General features: G+C 38.6%; 1 protein-coding gene across 20 annotated transcripts in view; it reads left to right on the top strand.

The window, feature by feature from the left end:
* Positions 1-26506, top strand: part of SPEF2 (sperm flagellar 2) — a 176273-nt gene that overhangs the window by 36066 nt on the left and 113701 nt on the right. For 17 of the 20 annotated variants that reach the window (XR_011430174.1, XR_011430173.1, XM_070245930.1 and 14 more), the window contains 4 exons: positions 1228-1414; positions 7889-8077; positions 14277-14464; positions 19074-19242. Coding sequence is in view for 18 of the 20 variants with exons in the window: in XM_070245930.1 (XP_070102031.1) it covers positions 1228-1414; positions 7889-8077; positions 14277-14464; positions 19074-19242 (733 nt within the window). In the remaining 2 variants the exon portion in view is untranslated. The remainder of the gene's footprint in view (positions 1-1227; positions 1415-7888; positions 8078-14276; positions 14465-19073; positions 19243-26506) is intronic. The other 3 variants (XM_070245929.1, XM_070245933.1, XM_070245937.1) reach the window with 1 other exon arrangement.

Here is a 26506-nt window from a genome sequence, read left to right as displayed (position 1 = left end):
TAGGATACTTTTCTAAAGAGCTCAGAATTCAGCTGGGAGCAGCAAACCTACAAATACTGAACTATAATACAATATGATCTGTACTAAAAATATATAATTATTATTTCATTAAACATGAATTAACTATGCTTTTGCAAGAGTACTTCTGTCCATATGAGAATTGATGACCGTTTAGTCCTTATACTCCATAAGAATGTGTCCTTGTCTTTTGAATAAGATTATAAGTTATATTTCAAACCAAATATGTTAATAACTTAAAACATTAAAAAAAGATCATGTTAAAATTCATTATTTCTTAGCAAGTAACATTATGATATATCTTATACCATTGTATGATTGTATTTTGCTTGTTTTTTAAAGAGATATGCAGATGAGAACTAATTATTTGTTTCTTACACATAAAAATATATCTTTTACTTTTAAAGATAACTTTTGAATGAATGTATAAATTCTGTACTAAGCCAGCATTTCTCTCACTAAATTGAGTGTGTTTTCTTTCTGTTGGTGAGACCACCAGACTCTTCTTGATCCTTTAATTTTGGACATGAGGTAGGATAAGAACCCTGAAGTAGGTCTTCTCATTTGGGTTTCCAGGACTTGAGCAAGAGGCTAGGTCAGACCTGTGCTTGCAAGTGTGGCACCGTGAGCAAGTCAGCTTTCCACAGCAGGGCCTCCAGTAAGAGCTGGGCCCCTGCCCTGAGCAGTCAGAAAGTTAGTGGGAGTTCATAGAGCAACTTGCATTTGCATAGGGGAGAGGAGAGTTGTAGTGGATGGAACTATCCTTGGAAGTACTCTCAGTGTCCTGACGTTAGTGTACCTGGCCGACTCTTGTAGAGGTGTGCCTTCCCTGACACTTGAGTTATTGGTATTGTGTCTACTGTTGACTCACAACAGTGGAGGCAAGAGGCCTAGAGCCAGCAGGAAGAAGATGGAGAGAAATCCAGAATCTCTGGGTACAGTGAAGATCATAAGAAGTAAAAGAACAAGTAGGTGATAGACCTAGAAAGAAGACTATGCTAAGATATAGTGAGCAGAAATGGGGTGAGGCGAATGGAATCGATTGATAAGCGATGGGTGTCACACTGAAGTTCTAGTATTTGCTTTAATGCTTGTATTAGTAACAGAGAACTTAAGGGAGCCTTCTCCTCTCATCTTCCTTCATAATCACAAGTAGTGGCATGTGATTGAATTATTTTTAAAAATCTAAATAAAAACTATTGTCCTTAGTGCATCCAAGACTTCTTTAGATACAGCAGGTCAGACAACTGCTGATTTGTTAAACACTTATTCGGATGATGACTACATTAAAAAAATCCAAAAGCTCCTTGAAGAAGATGCTTTTGCACGAGAGCAAAGGGAGAAAAGACGACGGAGACTGTTAATGGATCAGTTAATAGCCCACGAAGCACAAGAGGTAATACATTTAGATGTTGGTTAAATAATAGTGCTGGAAATTGTACAAAATGTAGTCTTTTATACACACACACATATGTATATTTGTATTATCTGCCACTCTGAATCAAATATCAGTGGCACATCCTCACATCTTAGTAGCAGATAGACTCAGAAAAAAAAAACCTACATAAAACATTTACTAAAGAAGCTAAAATCTGGTGATGGTTGTAAAATATTGTGAGTGTACTTAATACCATTGAATTGTACGCTTAAAAATGGTTGAAATGGTAAACTTTATGTTATGTATATTTTACCAAAATAAAAAAAGTACTGACCAAAAAGGAATCTAAAATCTGTTGACCATATGTATCTATTGTTACTTTTGGAGGTAAAAGGGAACTTTTTTCTCCAGTTTTATTGAGGTATAATGGACAAATAAAAATTGTATATATTTAAGGTGTACAACATGATGTTTTGATGTGTGTATATGTTGTGAAATGATTACCATAATCAAACTAATTAACACATCCATCACTTCACATAGTTGCCATTTTTTTTATGTTTGGTGAGAACACTTAAAATCTACTTTTATAAGTTCAATATTTTTAGATTCCACATGTAAGTGAGATCATACAGTATTTGTCCTTCTGTATCTGGTTTATTTCACTTAGTATAATGGCCTCCAGGTTCATCCATGTGTCACAAATGACTAGATTTCCTTCTTTTGTAAGACAGAATAATATTCCACTGTGTATATATAACACATTTTCTTTGTCCATTCATCCATTAATAGACACTGAAGTTGTGTCTGTATCTTGACTATTGTGACTAGCGCTGCAATGAACATGGGGGTGCAGATATCTCTTTGAGATACGGATTTCATTTCCTTTGTATATATAACCAGAAGTGGGATTGCTGGGTCATATGGTAGTTCTATTTTTAAGTTTTTGAGGAACCACCATTCTCTCTTCCATGTTAGCTGTACCAATCTACATTCTCACCAACAGTATATAAGGGTTCTCTTTTCTCCACATCCTTGCCAGCACATTTTCTTTTTTTTTTTTTTTTTGATAATAGCTATTCTAATAGGTATGAGGTGATATCATATTATGGTTTTGATTTGCATTTCCCTGATGATTAGTGATGTTGAGTGCGTTTTCATATACCTGTTGGCCATTTGTTTTTCTTCTTTTGAGAAATATCTTTTCAAGTCCTTTGCCCACTTTTTAATTGGTTTACTTGATTTTTTGCTATTGAGTTGTTTGAGTTCCTCATGTATTTTGGATATTAACTAAAATTTATGGTTTGCAAATATTTTATCCCATTCTATAGGTTATCTCTTCTTTCTGTTCATTGTCTCCTTTGCTGTGCAGATGCTCTTTAGTTAGATGCAATCCCACTTGTCTATTTTTGCTTTTGTTGCCTGTACTGTTGAGGTCATATACAAAAAAAAATCATTGCCTAGACCAATGCCAAGAAACTTTTTTCCCTATATTTTCTTCTAGTAGTTTTATAGTTTCAGGTCTTATGTGTTATTCTTTAATCCATTTTGAGTTGATTTTTGTATATGGTGTGAGATAAGGGTACATTTTCATTCTCCTGCACGTGGATATCTAGTTTTCCCTGCAACATTTGTTGAAGAGACTGTCCTTTCCTCATTGTGTAGCCATGGTACTCTTGTTGAAGATCGGTTGACTATACATGTGTGGATTTATTTCTGGGCTCTCTTTTCTGTTCCATTGGTCTATATGTCTATTCTTATGCCAGTACTATACTGTTGTGAATACTTGAGCTTTGTAATATATTTTGAAATCAGAAAGTGTGATGCCTACAGTTCTGTTCTTCTTGCTCAAGATTGCTTTCGAAGTCTTTTGTGTTTCCATATGAATTTTAGGATTGTTTTTCTATTTCTGTGAAAAATGCCATTGGAATTTTGATAGGGATTGCATTGAAAATGTAGATCAGTTTAGATATTATGGACATTTTAATTCTTCCAATCCATGAATGTGGGGTATCTTTCCTTTTATTTATGTATTCTTCAGTTCCTTTCATCAGTATTTTATAGTTTTCAGTGGACAGATCTTTTACTTCCTTGGCTGAATTTATTCCTAAATATTTTTTTATTTTTGATGTATTATAAATGGAATTATTTTCTTAATTTTTTTTTCAGGTAGTTCATTGTTAAGTGTATAGGGACACAACTGATTTTATATGTTGATTTTGTGTCCTGCAACTTTACTGAATTTGGTTTTTAGTTCTAATAGTTTTTAGAGTTTTCTGTATATAAGATCATGTCATCTACAGAGACAATTTTACTACTTCTTTTCTGATTTGGATGCCTTTCCTTTCTTTTTCTTGCCAGTTGTTCTGGCTGAGACTTCCAGTACTGTGTTGAATAGGAGAGGTAAGAATGATCATCCTTGTCTTATTCCTGATATTAGAAGAGTGGTCAAAAGATGAAAGCTTTTAACATCATACCGTTGAGTATGATGTTAGCTGTGGGTTTGTCATATATGGCCTTTATTATGCTGAGTTGCATTCCTTCTATACCTAATTTGTTGAGAATTTTTATCATGAAAGAATACTGAATTTTTCAAATGTTTTTCCTGCATCTATTGAGATTATCAAAAAGGGACTTCTTAATGAGAATAACATGGAAAAGTTGTTAGTCCTCTCAGTTTGTTCATTAGTCTATTCCAGCGGTTCTCGAAGTGTGGTTCCTGGACCAAGAGCATCAGCATCACCTAGAAACTTTTAGGAATGTGAATAGTTGGGCCCCACTTCAGACCTGCTGAATCAGAAATTCAAATCACAGCTCTGGGCTGGGGTCCAGCCATCTATGTTAACAGGCCCTCTAAGTGTTTTGATGCAGCTATAGTTTGAGAATAACTGATGAACTCTTACATTGATCACATATTTACTGAACCTCTTCTATGCTCTGGGTACCTGTCCTAGGTCCAGGATACAGCAGTGAACAAGAATAGTGAGAAACCTGCTCTCACAGACTTACTGTTTGGAGGAAGATCTATAGAGAAGCAACTACAGTAGAGTGTGAAGGGGCAGTGAAGGTATTGGGCGGGACAGGTGACACATGGGAAGGAAGTCCAGCCCTGGCTTAGTTCAGAGAAGTTTTCTAGAGGATGATAACACAGAAGCATGAGGAGGGGTTCAGAGTTAGCTAATTGAAGGTGGAGATGATTGTGATGAGGTGGGGTTAAGGGTTAGTTTCCAACAGAGGCTGAAGTGGTAGAAGGTAAAGTGTGTTTCCGTCATAGGGAAAGCCTCAGCGCTTTTCGTGGACTAATATGTCATTTAGCAGGAGTCACCAGAGGCCAAATCATAATGAGCCTTATAAGTTATAGAGGGAAATAGGAAATTTTATCTTGAGTGCAAAGGGCCACAAGAGTGACAAGGTCAGATTTGCCTTTACAAAGATCAGTCTAGCTTTAGTTTTGAGAATAGATTACATGAGGGCAAAACGAATTATAGCTGTTGCTGTAATTTAGGTAAGAAATTATCCTGGTTTAAGGGTAGTGGCAATGGGGATGGAGAGAAGTGGCTTCAAGAGCTATTTTAGAGGTAAAATCAATAAGACTCAATGATTCATCAGACACAGGGGAGTGAAAAAGTGGGCTGAGAGGCCAGATGTCTAGCTTGACCAGCTGGGTGGATGGACATATCATTGGCTGTGATATGGCAGATGATAAGAGGAGCAGCCTTGGGGAGGAAGGTGATTCGTCGAGTTGTGAATGTAAATAGGACAGATCTACATGTCTAAATTATGAAAGACCATTTGAAGATACTTCCTTTATTCATCTATCTACATCTGGTCTGCTCAATGTATCTGTTAAATGAAGGGAAAGACAGGATTTGTATAAGCACAAAGAAGTGAAACTGTCCGTGGATTCACTCCTTCTTTAGTGAAAAATTGAAAGAATAGCTCTTCCATCTCTCTGTGCTAAAAGGTTATTTCTTCAGATTCACATTTCTTTACTCATTTAGTGTGGTAGTCTCTCTTTTAATTAGAAGAATTAGAAATTATGAAAATTAGATGATTAAAAAGTAGATTTTAAAATAACTATCTATTTCAAGTTTCATTAACTAGACATCTGTAGGCTACTGTAAGCACCTAACCACAACTTGTATCATTCTTCCTATGAGAAAATATATCCAACGTTCCAGGGGAATTTTGGGAAAAAGTCTATTTCTAAAACATGAACTACTTGTACAGTGGAACAAAAAAATAAATCATCTTTCCACTCAACTTTTGGGTGCAGGTCTTAATGCACTTGATGGCTCTTCATACTGAAGCTTCATTTACATAGCATGGACTCAGCCATTCAACAGTAATTTCCTTTTCCTTTTCCCTTTTTGATCATAATGTGTTGTCATCCAAACACTAATCAAAACACATCTGGACCAGTCCAGTTTGTTCTTCATGAGAGTCAGAATGACCACATCTCATCTCGACAACTAAATTGCCTTCCCCTGTAAACACAGCCAAATATAGAATTCATTTGGAATAATAAATCAAGGTTATATTTTTTAAAAATACGGTTGTGATTGGGCCTTATGTATCCCAAACCATCCCAGAATGTGGTAGGAAGTTTGGGCTGGGCTCAGCTGGCCTCACTCAGACGTCTTTGGTCAGCTGGCAGGTTGGCTGGGGCTGGCTGACCCATGAGAGCATCATCAGGTCCAGCTGGGAAGATTGGTGCCTCTCTCTGTATGGTCTCTTATTTTCTAGCAGACCAGAAAATGTGGTGGCAGTGGCAGGGCTTGCAAGAGAATTAAGAAAGTCATATCCCAAGTGTTTTTGTTTTATGGGTTTTTTTTTTTTGCTCATGTCGCATTAGTCAATTCAAGTCAATGGTCACCCTCATACCCCGTATTTAAGGAGTGGAGAAATAGAGTCTACTTTTTGATGTGAATATCTGCAGGATAACATTGAAAGACTGTGGATGAAGAAAACTGGAGAACTTGTGGCCATTTTTACATTCTGCCTCACCTCTATTATTGGATCTCAAAAGGAAACAAATGATTAACATTAAAGCTTCTAGGATTTTATAACTAGATGAGACATGAAGTTTCAAAGTTGTTGATGATTTTATTTTTTATCTATGTTACAAACAGAAAAAAATTCTTATTTATTTTCAGTTGAACTTTGATTTAATCTACATTTTAATGTAATTTCCAGGTTCAGGTTTTGGCAGTTACCATAGAGTGTTATTGTTATTTATATCTTGATTGCGGAAAAAATAGATAGTATTTCTCCCGTAATCTCATAGTGGGAGAGATGATTTGAAACAGTGTCATTGATGATGCTAGATTTTCTTGCTAAGTAATTGATTGTTGAGTGTTAAATAGACAACTCCAGTGTTTCAGTCTTCTTCTGTCTTTCCTCTTGAGAACTGTAATTACCATCACCTTCCACAGGATGTCTCTGTTTAGACAGGGGGAGAGAGCTTGAAGGGGCTCTGGTGATCATCTTCCACCTAAACCCCTCATTTTATCTGTCAAGAAATAGGTCCTGAAATTGTGAGTTAGTTGCCCATGGCCACACACCAATAAATGGTACCACTGAGGCTGCAGGGGTCAAGGCCTCTGATTCCCAGTTTAATACTTTCTACTGCTCACCTACTGTCTCCTCTTCGATTGTCTTAAAATAGCCAAGAAAGCCAAGAGACTGCATTTAGTTTCTCTTTTGGATTATAACCACTCAGATTTTCTAAGATAAGCAATAGGTCATTTCTCCTTAGCCTCTTCTCCAGTCCTCCCGTTCTGTCAGCTTTTCCTCACCCAGGTATTGAGATGTCCCTGCTGGAAACCAATCAGATCTGCCATCTTCAGTCAGACAACATCTCCATTCATTTTTAAAATTTTTATTCTTATTTTTATTGTTGTGAGGAAGATTGTTCCTGAACTAACATCTGTGCCAGTCTTCCTCTATTTTATGTGGGATGCCACCACAGCATGGCCTGATGAGTGGCATATAGATCCATGACCGGGATCCAAACACGTGAACTCTAGGCTGCCAAAGCAGAGCACAGAAACCCAACCACTATGCCGCTGGGCCAGCCCCCTCTCCATTTGTTTTTACAGCTAGTATTTATGTTAAGAGTATGTATAGCACAATTCCAAATTTATAAAAACATCCTTATAAGTGTAGAATTATATCCCTTGTTTATAAAACCTTGAAAACAATCACCTGATTTATTTGTGATCGGATTTCAAAAGAAGTAATAATTCATTTAAAATAAATGTGAGTTGCAAGACCATAATGCTTCTAGATACCAAAATTATACAACCTTGGTTGGAAATTTTCATTTTTATAACCCGATTCTTGACATGTTCAAATTTAAATCAAATGGCAGAAATTGATGTAGATAAATACTATGCCTTTTACACGTTATTTATGTATAGGCTTCTTAGCCCAATGGGAAATTTGGACATCACCTTGGCAAATAATTGGCTCTTCCAATGGTGTTCTCAGGAGGCTTATCGGGAGGAGCAGCTCATTAACCGGCTGATGCGGCAGTCCCAGCAGGAGCGCAGGATCGCCGTGCAGCTCATGCACGTTCGGCATGAAAAGGAAGTTTTGTGGCAAAACAGAATTTTCAGAGAAAAACAATATGAGGAAAGACGACTTAAAGATTTCCAGGATGCTCTTGATCGAGAAGCGGTAAACAATATCTCCCTTAAAAATCTTTCTAAGGTTACTTTTGATCCTTTCTACCAAGTCAAGGTAAATGAAGGTATATTTAGTTGTTGATCACTTGATAAGCTACATTTTTGTTTTTTGTGAGGAAGATTAGCCCTGAGCTAACATCTGTGCCAGTCTGCCTCTGTTTTATTTGTGGATTGCCGCCACAGCATGACTTGATAAGTGGTGTGTAGGTCTGTGCCCAGGATCCGAACCTGCGAACCCCGGGCCACTGAAGCAGAGCACACGAACTTAACCACTAAGCTACCAGGCCGGCCCCAGTAAGAGTTAATTTTTAATAGGACCTCTCTGCTATCTCCCGTTTTTATTTTTGTATACTACGTTGACAGCACATTAGCATCTACATACCATACTCTCTCCCTTTAGTGTTGATTCTACAAATACTTAATGCTCACCTCTAGTCCTTATGTCCACGTCTCTCTGGTCATTTTGGTTGTCTGGAACTCATTCTCCAGTAGATTCCTCAAGAAGGGCTCATGGGAGCAATATTCCTTGAGTTCCTGTAAATTGGTAACAGTATGTGCCTGTTATACTTGATGATCAGTTTTGCTGTATATAAAATCCTTACTTCACATTTTCTTTCCTTGAATATCTTAAATACATTATTCCATTTTCTTCAGGTATAAAGTACTGCTATCAAAAAGATTAATATGATAAACTAATTTTTATTTCCTTGAGTCGTTACTCTTTTTTTCTAGATGGATGAAGGACTTTCTTTTTTTAAAGTCCACTAAGTTTACTAGAATGATATTGGTATTGTTTATTCCAGGTGAATATCCTCAGGCAGTGAGAGCACTTTTAAGCTGCCTTTTTTTAACAAGATACCATTAGTCTTTAATAAATAATTCCTTGCTTGCTGATAAAACAAGATTTCCCAGGCCCATGTTGTACTATTCCTTTTCAGAGCTACAATAAACCATTTATCTAGGGTACTCTGGTTCACTGTGTTTGAGAATGGTATACAGAAACCAAGATCTGGGTGCTAGGTATGCTCTTAGCTACTATGATGTCATTGTGTCTAGGGCCTTTTATAGCTCTGAAAATCAAAATATCCTATCTTTTAATTATTTAATAAATTAATATTTTCATTGTCTTTATGGGATCTAATAACCAAAATAGATTTATTTTATCAATAGGTTATATGGATTACTTTTTGTCTCTTTCCTTTGGGGGATATTTCAAATTTATTCAATCCATTAGTCCAGATTTGGTTGAAGAAATACAAAGCTCATGTGAATGGCATTTTATATAGCCTGTCTTTGCTGTGATAAATATTCATAAAACCAGGCTAAGCAGAAGAGAAAACCTTTCAGAAAATAGGAAGGCAATGCTCTATTTATCAGCTTCATGGTTTTCATTGTGATGTTCCATGAAAATGAAATTCAGCTTTTGTAAAAATTATGCAAATATTTAGAAATATCATTTGGAAGGTACTGTATTCTCCAGAGTCAGGAAAATGGTGCTTTTGCCTTTGTAGAACAGCCGTAGCTGAAATGTTAGGCGTAGGGGCGAGGAGCCGTACCCCCATGAATCTGAGCTGCACGCACGCTGATTTCAAGTGTCTTCTTCAAGAGCTAAACTATCTAGATAATTGTTTCATCCCTCTTTGTTGACAAGAGTAAATGTGAATGGATTGAGTGGCGTTTGATTACATTAGAAATGATGTGTTTAGCTAACTTTTCTGAGTGCCTATTTGAAAAATATGTGTACAAGCCCAATTAAAGTGCAGAATAGTAAAGTGTTTATAGCAGGACTGGTCCCACTGTGCTGTGCATTACCTGTTCTTTCTTTAACTGAGCTTCAGCTGACTTCAGAGGATTGGGACACGCAGGCCAGCCTCAGAGACCAGAACTGTGAGGTTCTGAAGCACCTGGAAGAAATTCCATCCCTTCCTCTCGTGTGATTACCTTTTCCTAAAGCTGAGGTATCTGCTTCCCTGGCACCGTCCCTTAGAGATGACTTGATTTCACAGTTTGCCTCCACAAACCTTGGCTTTATCACCTCCTGCATCAACAGTGCAGCTGCATAAGTACGAGCCAAATAAATCTGTCAAATGAACACTGTCACCTACTTTTTAAGTGTCATTCACTAAACAAACAAAATACCTTTGATTCCGCACAGCATTATCATTCTACTGCTTCATTTTTGTGAAAAAGGAGGTTTTTAAATTGTTGCTTTTCTTTAATTGTTACCGTGCTGGTATTTTTCTTATTGTTTGTGGTGGGAGAATTCTGGAAGTACTCTTAAATTTATTAATATTTTTGAAGTTTGTTACTGGTCCTCACAGTTTATTAATAATACTTCATGTTATTAATATTAATTATTAATTTGCCAGTATGTGGTCACTTTCTATTGAGTGCTGCTGTGGAAAACGCTCTCCCGGTTCTCCTCCTGCTTTCTTGCTCCTTCTCAGCCTTCTTTGTAAGCTCATTCTCCTCTGATGCTGAAGCATTTAATGTCAGCATTCCTTAAAGCTTAGTCCTATGCCTCTGTCTTTTCTCTTCTGTGTTATTTCCTCAGATAGTCTCTTCCACAACCATGGCGGTGGAAAACTGCGATAGGCAGAGGACTCATGAATTGATGCCTCTGCCCTCTGAGGTGTAGATACTGTGCTCAACTGCCTTCTTGACATCTTTACTCATATATCTCAGAGACACCTCAAATTCAACTAAAGCTGAACTTACGACCTTTACCACTAAACTGGTCTTTTTCAAGGTTCCATTTTTCAACAAATGACATTACCATTTATTCAGTTGTACATGTTCAACACCGCAGGGCCCACTTGGAGCCTGCTTCACCTTCACTCCCCCATATCACTTATATGATATGTGATATGAGTGATACGTGATATATGATATGCTACTGACTTCATGTACTAAATATCTCTGCAATTTGTCCATTTTTCTCCATGTCAACATCACCACCCCAGTCTCTATGATTACTACTGCAATGATCTCTTTCATCTATTTTTAGTGGCTATGAATTGGCAACCACAATTGGAATGTACAAGAGCATACCATTCTTTATGTTCTTTGAAACAACCTAGGCTGAACTCCAACAGACCATCTTTGCCTACAGAGATGCACAGTGCCCCAGGTCACAGGGCCAAGTCATCAAGGAAACACTGCAGTCATCAGACGAAAGCTCCATCTGTTTTCAGAGACCTCAGCTATCCCAGCTCACGTGTAGCTGTCAACATAAGATTTTTTTTTTTTTGAGGAAGATTAGCCCTGAGCTCACATCTGCTGCCAATCCTCCTCTTTTTGTTGAGGAAGACTGGCCCTAACATCCATGCCCATCTTCCTCCACTTTGTATGTGGGACGCCTACCACAGCATGGCTTGCCAAGCAGTGCCATGTCCACACCTGGGATCCCCAAACCCCGGGCTGCTGAAGTGGAATGTACAAACTTAACCATTGAGCAACCGGGCCAGCCCTAACGTCACATATTTGTCACTTGTCAAACCACTCTCTACAGCCAGAGGAATCTTCTTGACGCTCGGATTTGAACACTGCCCTCATACTCAAAAGCTCATCCATGGCTTTCCACTGACCAGACCTCTGCTCACGTCTTGTTCCCCTCTATCCGCTGGACTTTGGCCACACGGGCCTGCTCTCAGATCCTGGAACAAGTCGTTTCTTCTACCTTTCCCTCTCTTCCCAAGCACCTTTCCCCGGTTAATACTCATCTTTCAGAGCTTCATGAACATGCCACCTCTTGCCTAGGTCAGACCACCTGTTGGGTACCCCACACCACAGTCTTTCCCTAGTGACACTTATCAGAGTGTGTAATTATACATTTATTTATATGGCTTTTTGACTGCCTCTCCAACTGGATATAAGCTGTATGAGGACAGGAACCATGTTTGCTTCTGCTCACTACTCTATCCCCAGGGCTTAACCAATGTCTGGCACATTTAAAAAAGGAAAGAAAGAGAGAGAGAGAGAGAAGGAGAAGGGACAGAGAGAAAGAACTTTGTGTTTTTCACCATAAGGAGTTTTTGTTTGCCCTCAGATTAAATCTGCTAATCTTTTCCTTTAAGGAAATTGGGTATCTATTCTATACCAAGACCATTCCTGATTTCAAATTTCTGTGCCAACTGCTGCTATTAATAATAATAATTAATTACAATAATATTTAACATTTTCTGAGCAGCTACTTTGAGTCAAGCATTGACCTATGTTCATTGCATGCATATATAATTCTCACAATGGGCATTTAAAGTGGACACTATCCTTATCTACATGGTGCACATAAGGAAGACGAAGCTTAGAAGCTCAGAGTCCTGCAGCTTGTCAGTAGTGTAGCAGGGCCACAGCCAGCTCTAACAGACTCCAGAGCCCAGGCTCGTAAACCCTGAGATGTACTATCTCCCACAGACTTCCTTTTTCCTTTTCCTACTTTCTTTTTTTAGGGCTACAACTCACTCTGCTGTAATGGGACAGGAAGTTGTGGTGGGTTTAGCACAGGGTTGGGGGGTAGAGGTAGATGACTAGAGAGCTAGAAAGAAGGAAGAAAGGCATGGAAGGAGGAAGGGAGGGAGGGAGGCAGACGCGACAGTAGCACTGAGGGGGAAAGCTCTGTTCCTGCTAGGGACATTCCATTGTTCCCTTTGAGGTTTTGGTCCCATCATATGCTCAATGTTTCCACATGCTTTACAGGCACTCTGTGGTAAACTTACCTCACCATCCATTTTAGTGTCACTCTCTCCATAAATTCTCATCTAACTCCTCCGATTCTCTCAGATTCTTCTTTCCACTGAACTCTGCCCACTTCATGAAGCAGGCCATAAAACTTTGGACTTAATTTGTATGCTTTCTCCCTGAAAACAGAGCCTACAAGGCAGTATAACAATGACAAATTCTGGTGTAATTTCCAAACTTGCCAAGTGTACAGAATTGACTTTAGAGGTCACACAGCCCAACCCTTTCCCAATAAAAATAAACAAACACAATAAAACAGCAATAGAACAAACAAACCAACCTGCCATTTGGTTCAGTAGATGAGTGGTCCGTTGTCGTGCACTTAATCATTCATGAATAGTATCACGGTAAGAAATATTTGCTCTGACAACATGGTCGGTTAATTTTCCTGTGAATGTCATGCCTTGTTAATATCCCGGCTTCATGTTGAGGAACTGGAGGTGGGGGGAGGCTCGGACTCGCCCGAAGTCTCACAGCTAGTACTAGACTTCTGTATACAGGCAGGGGCTGGAATTCGACCGCAACTCCTCCAAGACCCAAGTTTACCTCCCTTTTACACTCGCTGGGTTCCGATACAGGAGACAAGTCTTGTTTCTGGAGCAGGTTAGCACATTGTAGAATTTCTTGAGGAGCTGGTAGAGCTATTTGAAAAACAGCATTTGATCGTTGGAATCTCACTAGTTGAGAATTGTTTTACTCTCAGCTTGACTGGGCTGGGTATGATCTTTGCATTTTGTGGGGAGAAAAGATTTCCCTAAACAAAAAAATAGCGCAAACCAAGCCGAGAGTGAGGACACGCTAAGTATTCCATTACTTTCTGCAGAAATAGATGTTTCTGTGAATGAATTTTGTCAATTTATTAAGGCTGTAAGAGCAAATGGTTTTGGTGTTATCTAAACACATTTAACATTTGTAGGCAATTATGTGATATTCTCAAGCCAGTATAATCAGGGAATTTCCAAAATATTTTCTAAATATGAATCCCTGTGCTAGAACTCTCCCAGGAAGAGACAAAGGGCATTGGCCGGAGCAGCTGTGTCACGTTACAGCTCCTGAGATGGGTACGAAGGGGCCAGCCTTGCTTGGGGTCTGACACAGACTTGCCTGTTCCTCTGTGATCTTCGACTGATTATTTGCAACCTGTGAAATCAGGACTTCTTTTTAAACACTTAAGATCCAATTTATTATTAATCTACATTGGTTCCCTGGTTAGGCCACTTTTGTCTGTACTATGTTTCACTGATAAGCTAAGGGTGGAATATTTCCAATATTGTCTTGGCCTTCATTCTCAGTACTTAATGTATTAAGGAGAAAGTGTTCTTTCATGATTAATTTTTTCCTGGTGTAAAAAGAGGTTTCATTATATTTAGAGATTTTTTTGGCTATTGAAATAGCATTATTTTCATTTGAATCTACCAATGATGGTAACTTACGATATGTCTTTGCCTTCTTAGGCTTTGGCAAAACTAGCCAAGATTGATTTTGAAGAACAAGCCCTCAGAGAGAAGGAAGTTCATGAACAGATTGCTGTGGAAAGAGCTCAAGCTCGTTACCAAAAGCATTATTCAATGTGTGCCGAAATTTTGGATCAAATACTTGATTTGTCCACTAAAGTGGCAGACTATCGAATGTTGACAAATAAGTAAGTATTGTCTTTTATAATTGATAGACTAGAGACACCTCAGAGAATAAGAAAGAATAAAATTGTGAAGTGTCTACAATTTATTGATAAGTAAAGAGAGAAAAAATGCTTCATGAAAAGAAGTGGGGGCCAGGATACTTTGATTCCTGACTTAATTCACCCACTGACCAGCCTTACTTAAGAGGAATTTGTATGTATTTTAACGTTTAAACTTTGTGTCTAAATTCTCTATAATTTACAAAGGCAGCTATGACAATTTATTTGAAATACTTGGAACTTCCTAAAATTCTTTAAAGATTATTTTACTAATCATCAAATCTATTTATTTTCATTGTACCTTGTTTCTAAAAGGAATCATCATATTTGTAAGGAAATATTCAATAATACAAAAATATGAAGAATATGCCAAAATAAGAACAAAGGAAAATCCAAATTACAGTCGAAAGTTAAGAACAAGGGATGATTTGAAGCACAGTTATACAGGCAGAAGTAGATTTGCTAGTTATGCAACTGAGCTGCAGGTTTTATCTGAGCTACCTGGTGGCCAAAGCAAAAAGGGAAACACAATATGTCACATGATTTCCATTTTTCATTCTAGTTCTTTACAAAATACAAATGTTTTCTTGGTACTCAGTTTAGAATAATAGTTTTCTCATGTGGCCTCACCTAACGTACACTGATAGGTGTAGTGGATCTAGTGGAGAATATCCTCAGCAACATCTTTTAAGCAAATGGAGCATCTGGCTTCATAGACCTGTTTTTCATTATGTCCTTTGCTAAAAGCTGAAGGGGAATGACACAATAATAGATCTGAGTGATGGTAATTCCACAAGGACAAGGATAAAGCAATCCAGTTAAATCTGTATACTTTTCAAGTTACCCAGACCGAGATCTTCTTGAGAACCAACAGTGAAAAGATGACCTGCAGGGTCAGACAGAAGAGGCGGAGAGCATCCCGTCACCTTAGACACGATAAGGGCCATAGTCATGTTTCTGACCCACTGCCATATAAAAACTGCTAAATGAAATAACATAATGGTGAGGACATTTTGAAGATAAAACTAATAAGCTACAAGATTGAGAAAAAGAAAATAACACTGAAAATTGAAAGAAATTAAGGAGTAAATATTTAAAAATACTTTCAGATTAATATAAATTCAAAAGTTCAGAAATTATAAGAAAAAAATTATGAGGAAGTTAAACTATAAAAAGGTTAAAAAGGAAAAATACTACAAAGCATTATAATGGTAAAAATAGATTTAAATTACAAAAGGGTACAAGTAGGAGATTTAAATATAAAACACATAAACTACGATAATTCAAAGGGGAAAAAAGTATAGTATAAAGCAGGTTGATTTCTTTAAACACAGAAAAGCCCACAATTTAAAATTAAGACATAACGACAAACCTCATTCTGCTCTGGGAAAACAGGGTAGATGCCCTCTTCCCTATTCCCATTAAGTACAGCTAAAAGCCCTGGACGTTATGTGTGAAACTAACAGAGACTGAAAGGCGGAGAGAAGTGAGCCTGGCGAGTGACCTCAGGACCTGAGGAACGACACAGTGGTAAGCTTCCTGGGTTTTCTTTTGGCCTCATATATCCCAGATTGGAGCTGAATATTCTGGCAACATAGAAATGCCAACGGTGCAGAAAAACAATAATAACCCCAACAGAAGCCTGCCCTGTCTAGCCAAAGGAGCAGCCTAGCACAATGGAACACTTTCTGACAATAACCACTCTACTCCATGCAAACACCACAGAAAGCAATGTGGTCCCGCTCCCACCTGTGCCGTCAAAAACCAAGTAGGGAGCCTTGTGTCCTACCCTCATGAGGCTGTAACAAGGGACCCCAGCACACCCACCAGGGTGGTGTCTGAGAAGATCAAATAGGAAGCATGGACTGCCACCCCGCCTGGCAGTGATGGGCACTCCTCCCCTCCCCCCTGGAGCAGTGTCAGAGGAGGCCCACCGAAGGGTTAGGACTTGCACCATAGCCGAGAAGTCACAAGGCCACACTCACAGCAGTGCAGACATGAGGGAAGCCCAAATTGCCACCTCCTCCCAGCAGTAACAAGGATCCTCTCCCCTTGGGTGGCAAGGAAGGCCAAGCGGAGACTTCTATCCATAACTGTCAGTAACACAATGGCACCTTCTCTTGCCCTTGCCAGAGCAATGTCAGAAAAACCAGCCAGAACAGAAGGTTTACTTAAGATTTAGAGTCTTGCAACATAATATGAAAATGGGTAGATTTCAATAAAAGAATCACTCTTCATACCAAGAGCCAGGAAAAGCTGAAAGTAAATGTAAAAACTAAATGTAAAAAGGCCATATGTAGATGCTTATATCTGAGTTGAACTGTGTCCAAAAAAGGCATGTTAAAGTCCTAACCCTGACTGCCTCAGAATGTACCCTTATTCGGAAACAGTCATCGCAGACGTGATTAGTTAGATGAGGTCATGCTGGGGTGGGCTGGGACCTTAATTTAAATATGACTCATATCCTCATAAGAAATGGAGGAGAGACACACAGGGAGACCACCACTTGACAATAAAGGCAGAGTTAGGCGGCTGCAAGTCAAGGACCACCAAAGATCCCGTGACACCAGCCTGGAAGAGCCTGGAAGGAAGAGTGTGGGAAACGCATTGCTTACATCCCAGTTCTGTGGATGCTCTCATTGGGAGAAACTGTGGAGACAGCCTCAGTAGCACTGGCTGGAGCCAGCATGAAAGCAACCAGGTGGTGACCACTGTCCTAGAGGCAGATTAGAGCCTTCTTTTCAGCCCGTATAAGTGTTTCTTCTATGTCAAATAGGCGACTTAAAAATCAATTTACAGAGCACTACTTATTAGTGAGTGGAGGATTTCCTATATGTATTTAGTTTGATTGTAATATTTCTCAGAGGCATAGACTAGTCTGCCTTTTATTACTCTATAAATCCTGCTTCATCAAAATTAATATAGAGAATATGACTATACTAAACCATTTTTATTCTAATGAAAAAAATACATAAAATTTTAAAGTTCCAGAGGTATTGATATAGAACTTTTAAGGTGCTTTTGCTTTAAAATTTTAAGTGTCTTTTAGTTGCAACTGGATACAATAATTACGTATGTATGTTGATTTTATTAATTTTTACTATCAGTCAAAATAACTCATGTTAATCTCTCTATGTACTTCACTAAACAAGATATTATCAGTATATTTTTTTCTAAAGCACAGGGATATTTTTGGTATCAGTCTACTTACATGCACTGACTTTTTTTAACATTGCATCTTAACAAAATTCTTAATATTCAGATAATAGAATATTAATCCAGTAACTGCAACAGTAAGTTTTGGACAATAAATAAGTTGTTAATCATTTACTTCACCATAGAAGCCAATGCCATTTCAATAATTCTGATCTTAAAATATTTCTATGCCTGAGCTTATTGATGTCTAAACTTCCATATCTGTATAAAGTAACCTTTAGCGGTATAAATACTTTATTAATGGAAAGTATAATATGATTATATTTGAAGCTGTGTATTTAATTGAAATACTACTTTTTTATTGTGGCAAAACATGCATAACATAAAATTTACCATTGTAACACTTTTAAATGTACAGTTCAGTGGCACTCAGTCCATTTACATTGTTGCGCAGCCACACCATCATCCATCTCCAGAACTTCCTCATCATCCCAAACTGAAATGCAGTACCCATTGAATAATAACTCTCCATTCCCCTTCCTCCCAGCCCCTGGTGACCTCTGTTCTGCTTTCTGCCTCTATGAATTTGTCTGTTATAGGTACCTCATATCAGTGGATTCACGCAATATTTGTCCTTTTGTGTCTGGCTTACTTCATTTAGTAAAATGTCTTCAAGGTTCATCCATGTTGTAGCATATATCAGAATGAAATATGTGAAATACTCCTTTTTTGTAAATTGAATTTCAAGCTCTAGGCCAACTATTTTTAGAGAAGTGCATCTGAATTATGTCAGGCTCTTTCCTTCCTTTGCACATTTTTTTCCTCTTGGAGCTGTTTTCCCATTACCCTGTCCTGGATTACCGCCTAGTCATTCATCAGACTTAAGTAGAAAAAATACTGAAAAATAATTTTAAAGATTACCAAATGGGTAATGACAATAAGAGCACCGTATGTTGGATTTTTCTGTTACAAATTATTTGCAAATGCTTAAATCAAATGTCATCTTACATGGGCCTTGGAAGGTATTCAGTCTGTTTATTTTGCATAGGAGGACACTGATATTAGAGGATTTAAATGATTTCCTGAGATTGTTTGGCCATTTAATATCGCAGCTGGAAATCAAAGAACCTAAGTTTTATGATGGTGCTCATTATTTTTAGATATATTGTTCTTTTGGTGCACAGTCAGTAAGAAAGTTTGAAGAACCAGTAGGTTTAAGTAACATTCATTCATTCAAACCTACTAAGTTCCAGACATTTTCCTAGCCACCAGGAATACTTGAATAGCAAGTGGAATCCCTGGCCTCAAACTGCAGACCCTGAGGACTGAGTAAGATAATAGAAAGACTAAGGTTTAAGATACATGTTTGACTAACCATTGATTCATCTCTACCTTTTGTTTTTCTTTTTTGCTGTAGTCTGATTCCACATAAGTTGATGCGTGATTGGAAGGAACTGTTTTTTAATGGAAAGCCCATATATGACCAAGCCTCTATTAAGCATCTATCAGCTAAGCCCTCTGTGGAACAACTTATAGAACTGGAGAAAAGAGACTTCCTAGACAGCAATGATTATGATGACTATAAGGTATATACTCATACAGAATAATTAGAGAGAATGCAGCATAATAAATGGTGATCTTTAACATTAATTTTGTGATATTATTTCACTCCATCCCTATTAATGAAAATGAGCATTTTATGTTTGTGTTTCCCCCTTGGTTTAATTTGCATTTATAGTACTAACTTTTAAATACTAATCTATTCATAATCTATTATCTGTTACTCTCAGTAATGTTAGAAGAGTGGTCTGAAAAAAATCAAGCATAGTACATTAGGCAGATAGATTTCAGAATTTTAAAATTATTTAAATTTATTCATTAGCAATTTTCTTTGTATGAGCTGTCTTCCTTTGCTTCAAAAACTCTTGTATTTCTCTAGTAATTTATCTAAAGAGCATATTATTTTTGGAGACAAATGGAAGAGGAGGAGGCCTGAGTTTTACGACTAGCATAGATTCAAAGAAAATTGTATTCAAAGATTAAAAAAAAGTATTGGATGCCAGCTATGCTTCTTCGAAGAGCTACTGAAAAGCCCTTGGAGTAAACAGAGCGAGGTCCCATTATTGGCACTGCCACCTTCCAGCTCTGAGACCTTAGGCACCCAGTTCCTCAAGTGCTAAAGGACTCGGTTTCCCAATCTATGAATTGGGGATAATAATCTACCTACTTATTTTGTTGTGAAATTTATTAAGATAATATGTATTAAACGCTTAGCCAAGTGCACTGCGTGTTGGATGCAAATAATGCATACTAATTTCTTCCCTTGCCACCCTGCTCTCCCTACCCCACTTCATCTCACCTTTAAGAGGAAAGATGTGAAATTAATAGGTATTAGACAGAAGTTCTGGGTAGACAACAACAATGGAGTGAAGAATGAGGCTTTTTTATTATTAGAAATATTATTGAATGAGTTCCAGAAAGGTAGGAAGTACAACATGAAAAAAAGAGGAGGAAAGATGATTGGACCCAATCACTTGCTGTTATTTAGCAAATACTCAATAAATGTTGAAAGGATGCATGAACAAAATGAATGAATGACAATGAACAGGGCACAGTGTAAAATAGTACTAATATGTAAACAGTGAAAGACGATAAGCTTATGATAAAAAGATAAGGAAAGAAAATGCGATTATGAGAAACTAAATGTGTACCGTATTTTAATTGGATGAATCGGTATCTGTATTACTAAAAGAATTATCATTTATTAAGGATTGACTAGAACCTTCTGGGATGTGCGTATTTACTTTGTATGGTTGTAGAATTTACTTTTACATTATACTTTTAGTTGTCCACCTAGAGTATAATGCTACATAATAAAATGCTCTACAGTATCAAAATATGTGAAGGTATTGCTTTCCATTGTAAATTAAAAGGCATTTTATTTGACAGATTTTGCTGATTCATGGGATATTTATTTCTAAATTATTTCTTAAACAGCTCTGTCTATGCTTGTTGCTCTCCTAAATCAGAAGATCTGGTAGTCTGCAGCTTAGCAAAGATTTGTCTTATAACTTTTTTTCTTGTTTGAGAAATCATTACCACAGGAACATGTTTGTCTTACCCACATCCTGAAGCAGCTGGTATGTTTCTTTTGCAGGAAACTGTAAACTTTTGTTAGGAGTATGTGAAGGCCTGGCAATGTAGTTCATTTTGTTTATAGCCTTCGCTGTTTCCCTAGAAATGAAAATTACCGTAGGATTTCTGATATGTGTTTATATGCTCTGTTCCTTTTGACTGCATGATGTAAAATATACCATAAACAGGTGTTAGGATATACTGTAAACTATCCTGTTATCACTTCCTATTATTAGAGCTTTTGTCTCTTCAAGTACTTGTTAAATGTTGCTGCATGCAAGTAAAAAATGAATGTTTCAACTTGTAAAATATGTTATCTGGCTTAAATAGTCTTTTGTAAGAGGCCGAAGATCCATACATCCTAGCTTAGCTAAAGGGAACAGTTGTCCACATTTATCAGTGCTAAATTTGCTCAGGATTTTTAATCCTTCAAGTAAATGCATAATTTAGAAATTAATATTCAAAAGGTTTATATTCTTAGCATACTTTATTAATGCCCATACCTGCCATCCTTGAAGAACAGATACCACTCTGTTTTGAACCCATACTTTTAAAGCTCTGTTAGAATAAGCTATTATGTTTAAAATTTTTAAGTATTACACCTAGAAATTGGCATAAAAACAAAATTTTTCTCATGTATATGTCATATATAGTGGCCAAAATTTGACTCTTATTTCTTAACATTATCTCCTAAATCATCATGCTCTATTTATAGAAAGGCTGCATGTGAGAGAGCTGTAGTCCAGGAATGGTGTGGCCTGAAATATCATTTATCTGTCCTAAGAAGGAGACAGGAGCAGCAGCATGGGGCGGTCAGACTCCACTGGGATTGCCAGGCAACTGCCACAGGATAACAATGAGTTATTTAGTGGAGAGTGGTGAGGACCCCTGAACACCCTGTGGATCATGGGCAGCAGGCTAAGCCAGCAGCCCAGCTAATCTAGCTCAACTGGCAGCACTGCCCCCACCCAGAAGCCAGTAGTTCTCAAACGTGCAATGGATTCCTCCTGGTAAACCCCAAACTCCGTCAAATGCACGTCCTTTATATGGTGCTTACTGAATGACTCACAATTCCAGAGTATTCCATTTATATTTAAGCTGCTTATTAGCAGTTACCTACTGACTGAGTTTGAGAGTTACTAAAATTTAGTATTTATAAACTAAAATTAGCTCATGGCCGTGGTTTCCTGCAGGCACAGATTTTTCTGAGAAGTCCTGCCACAAAGCGTGTGGTGCTTTGCAGGGCTCTACTGTGCATGCCCACAAGCAAGTTGTAGTTGGAATTTGTACAACTTGGAGGAAGGATGTTTTGAGTCCAGCACATCATCCATATTGTCTTAAGCTGGTCATAGTTTTTAATTGCTGCTATTTTTGTTTTTCGTGAAAAATTACTCCCTAAGTTGAGTTTGCTGTGGTTGTTGGGTTAGCCCTACAGTGTGTGTTATAATGCACATTTTGTTCAACAGAACTTTTGGCTTATGATTTTCTACTACCTAGGCTTTAAGACATATTTGTATATGTTATTGTTTAACATTCATACTTCTCTTACAACCCATTCCCAGCTTTGTTTATACAATAACATTTATTATCTCTAGATCTTTTTCTGCTGGAGAAGAGGAATGTGAGAATAAACGGGCCATGGGGTTGTCTTCCTGTGTAAGTCTCATCTGGCCTATTTGACCCAAAGGCTCCAGGCACTATTTTCTTCTAACTCTCCAACTCTAGCCTTTGGTGTTGATCCAGTGGTTTTCTAGACTTGCCTTCTGACCATGGACACTCCAGCTTAGCTCTTGCCCTGCTCCCTGGCTTCCAAGTGAATGACCTAATCTTCATAGCTTATTATTTAATCAGATTTCTTCTAAGCCGAATATCCCCTTGAAGGCTGTATCACTCAAGTAACATCACTGGATAAGTGATCCAAGCCCAGCGATAGATTTTTGTCAATGAGTGTTAAGATCATGTGAATAGATCATTGATTTTTGTTTAATTTAAAAGATATACATTGTATTAGTCAGCTCAGGCCCACATAAGAAAATACTGCAGACTGGATGGCTTAGAAAATAGGAATTTATTTTTCACAGTTTTGGGAAATCCAAGATCAAGGTGCCAGCCCATTTGGTTCCCTGGTGAGGACTCTCTTCCTGACTTGCAGACAACCACCTTCTTGCTGTGTCCTCACATGGGTGAGGGAGGGAGAGAGAGAAACAGAGAGAGAGAGAGAGAGAGAACTCTGGTCTTTCTTCTTCTTAAAAGGCTATTAATCCCATCATGGGAGGCCCCACCCTTATAACCACATCTAAACCTAGTTACTTCCCCAAAGCCCCACCTCCAAATACCATCACGGTGAGGGTTAGGGCCTCAACATATGAATTTTGGACGGACGCAGTTCAGTCCATAACATACATGTTTGTTCAGGACATAAAATGTCTCAAAGTGCAAACTTACTAGTCAAATGTAGGAACCTTTCATTTCAAGTGAAATTGCTTGTTTCTTGGCCTCTCTTTTCCCCTCCTGAGAAGGAAGTCTTAATGCCTTACCTTTTAATTTTGAAGATATGATGTTTTATCTTTTATTTTCAGATGTGCAGTAATATAGCTGACTTTTGTGAGCAGTTGCTTACTTACATCTTGGAGTTGAGATATTCTGTCGGGCCATTCTTTAAAAATTCTGCCTGCCATTGTACCCATTGCCTTACTTTATCACTCCTTTGGATTAAGACATCAGGGGCATCTGCTAAAATGCAAACATTTCCCAAGATAGGTAACAAGAATCATGATCAGCCTCCAAAATATGAGCTAGGAAAGAAGTTTGGTACTGAAAGGAATATTCCCACTAGCATTCTTACTTAGTTTTTGTGTTACCCATTTCATAGCTGCAACTTCTGCTCCCCACTTACTCAGTTTTGCCTCCAACTCCCTAAATTCTTCCTTTACTAGTAAGGCGATCTGTCTGGCTTTTTAAGGCTAGATCTCATTGTGTGGCTCTGTCTTAGTGAGGTCACCTGTATGCCCTAGAATACTGACTCATGACCAAGCATAGTAATGCTAACTTACAAAGAAGACTATCAATGTATTAGTTTTCAAAGGGAGCATGGTTGCCCTGGGCCTGTGGTTGCCAAGAAACAAGGTTATCTTCTAACTGTTGTAGGCCAAGGATTTCAGAGGACTGGAGTGGGTTTGGCAGAAGTCTGAGACTTGTGTCTATGGAGTAGAAGGCATGGAAGGAGTGCTTGTGTCATGAGAAAGGTGTTTGGCTTCAAATTACTAGAACTGGAAACAAGCTGAGTTATTTAGAGAACCAGGGTAGGAATAGATGAATTCAGGTATCAGGTTCAAGGTATTAAACCAGAATTGAGAAATGTTTCACAAAGTCAAAGAATTGGCACCCAGATAGAAGTGGAATGGAATGAAGAGTGAGAAGAACATAGCCAAAGAGAAGAGTCCTGGATGGCATGAATAAGACTCAAGTGAATGGCCACCACTCATTTTTATTTGTTCTTGATCACATAGATTAAGACATTCCTCTTGCAGGTTTCCTCCCATCTGGGGCAAGGCAAGATAAAAGATGGTCAAGGCTTCCCTGGGGTTCCTACACTGAGTTTCTGATTCATCCTCTACTTTGACAGCTACAGGAGCCAGTTTCTATGGATCAAGTCCAGATTATCATCAAGCAATTGCTCAGACTTCCCACCTCGTGTTTTAGAGCAGGCTATGAGGATCTGAACTCTAAAGCTATGTCTTGGCAGATAAACATAACAAGAGCACAATGGGTTGATAATTTCAAGAAACTTGAATGGATCCAAGAAAGTCTGGATTCTGATGTGGGGCAGATATTTTAGGCTGAGAACCAGAAACTCTCCCACCTGAAAGACCCCTCTACCCCACCTCTCCTTTCCAGTGCCTGTCAGCCATATCCTTTGGTACACTGGACCTATAGTCATCTTCCATACATTGGTCAGTGCCACCTCTAAGCTTTTTGTGGGTGGTCTGTACCTCTTTGAGGAATCAACTTTAGCAGTGAAACAAACAAAGAGATAGCAACGGTCATTACTATGAGAGAGGGTATTCTGTGTGGAAAACTTCTATGTGAATTGTGCAGTGACAAGATAGGTAGAACAAGTCATAGTGTCTGTATTTTGTGACCTCGGAGAAATTCCAACCACCTCTGTCCATCTGACTGTCCCTGGCTAAGCAATGGCAGCAGATAGGTGAATTTGGATGTAGAAGCTTCTGGAAAAGTTCTTTTGGCAGCAAGACCATAGAAATTAGTATGGAAGTGATCTTGAGGGAAACAACCACCTCCCTGGTGAACAAAGCATAGTTTGAGCAACTAAGGAATGAAGTTTACTGATTTTATAGGGTGGCCACCACCACGACAATTGTTTGGTGACCCTGGCACAGGGAGAGATCTGATATAAAGTCCAGTGTGATCCTGTCCCAAGGACATTTGGTGATCAGAAGAAATGCAGCAGCCTTAGAATCTTAATTTGTTTTAGACCCAGACAATTAAGCCTTGAAAAGCATTGGGCTAGCCAAACAGCTGCTGTAATTTCCAGTGTACCTATGTTCAATGCCTCGGGAGGGCCATAGTGGCTTGTCAGGGCAGAGAATAGAACCAAGAATAGAATCCTGTTGTTTTGGAGTGAACAAGCTACTCCTCCACTCATCTCCTCAGTGAGTCACTTTGAGCGTGTCTAGAATCAGAGTGCTAAGCAGAAGCCCCTGCTCTTTGGTTGCATCTGATTTGTCACTGAATTTCAGTAGCACTGAAGTGTAAGTTTTCAGGACAGAGGATCTTTCAGAGTGCCTTAGTCTCAGTTGCCTCTGGTAATCAAACCTCCCAGACAGAGTATCAGCCCGGTGCTTCTGGCTGCCTGATATGTAAGTAATTGGTAGCTCAAAGTTTTGGGGGAAAAAGCCTGCCACTGCTTGCTAGTGGTGAGTTTTTTGAGCTTCTGGACTTGTTACAAGCTAGAGTGATTGGATTGCACAGTGAGGTGCCAGGCTCTCTGAAGTGTTGGCCTTCAGGCTTTGACAGTGATCTTCGTCACACACTGGGTGATTGACCGTGGCCAATTTGAATTTCCCTCCCAAAATAAGCATGAGGTAGATAGGATCTGTTGCCCTGGATCTGCTTTTGTGAAAGGCTAGAATTAAACATTTCTGTCTCTATAATATTGGATCAGGGCAGATTGGGGAAGGCTCCTGCTGGGACAAAAGTGATCAGATTTCTGAGTGAAAGCCATTATTGGATTAGGACCAATTCTTCAGATTTTCCGACAAGCCGGAATTAACCATGGGATGGATAGACAGACAGGCTTTGGCTATTCACAAATCCACTTCTAGCTGGAACAGTTTTCAGCTCAGCATAGCAAGTAAAGTAGAGCTAACCTCTCCCTCTGCCTCACTCCCATGCATTTCCTGGCAGTGGTTATGGTGTGGCCCAGACTGAGCACTCTAGCACAGAGGGGCGTGGAGGCATACCTTTTCTCTGGAGGTGCACCTTCCCTGCCAGTGTCAGAGAGAGGTCTATGTTCCCATGCCCCTGGCTTCTCTGGAAGCTGAAGGCCAGGCTGTCTGGCAGGAAGGTATGGCCAGGTAGCTAACTGTACTCTGACCTGGCTGGAGGTGAAGTGACTTAGACAGTCTGCCAAGCTCACTCAGCAGGACATGTTAGTCTTTTCGAGTTGTTCTGAGACCTTGAAGCTGGGCCCCG

Source organism: Equus caballus, chromosome 21, assembly GCF_041296265.1.
Source record: "Equus caballus isolate H_3958 breed thoroughbred chromosome 21, TB-T2T, whole genome shotgun sequence".
Taxonomy (NCBI): domain Eukaryota; kingdom Metazoa; phylum Chordata; class Mammalia; order Perissodactyla; family Equidae; genus Equus; species Equus caballus.
The sequence above is the reverse complement of the archived record's forward strand: the minus strand, read 5'-3'. Positions and strand labels throughout refer to the sequence as shown.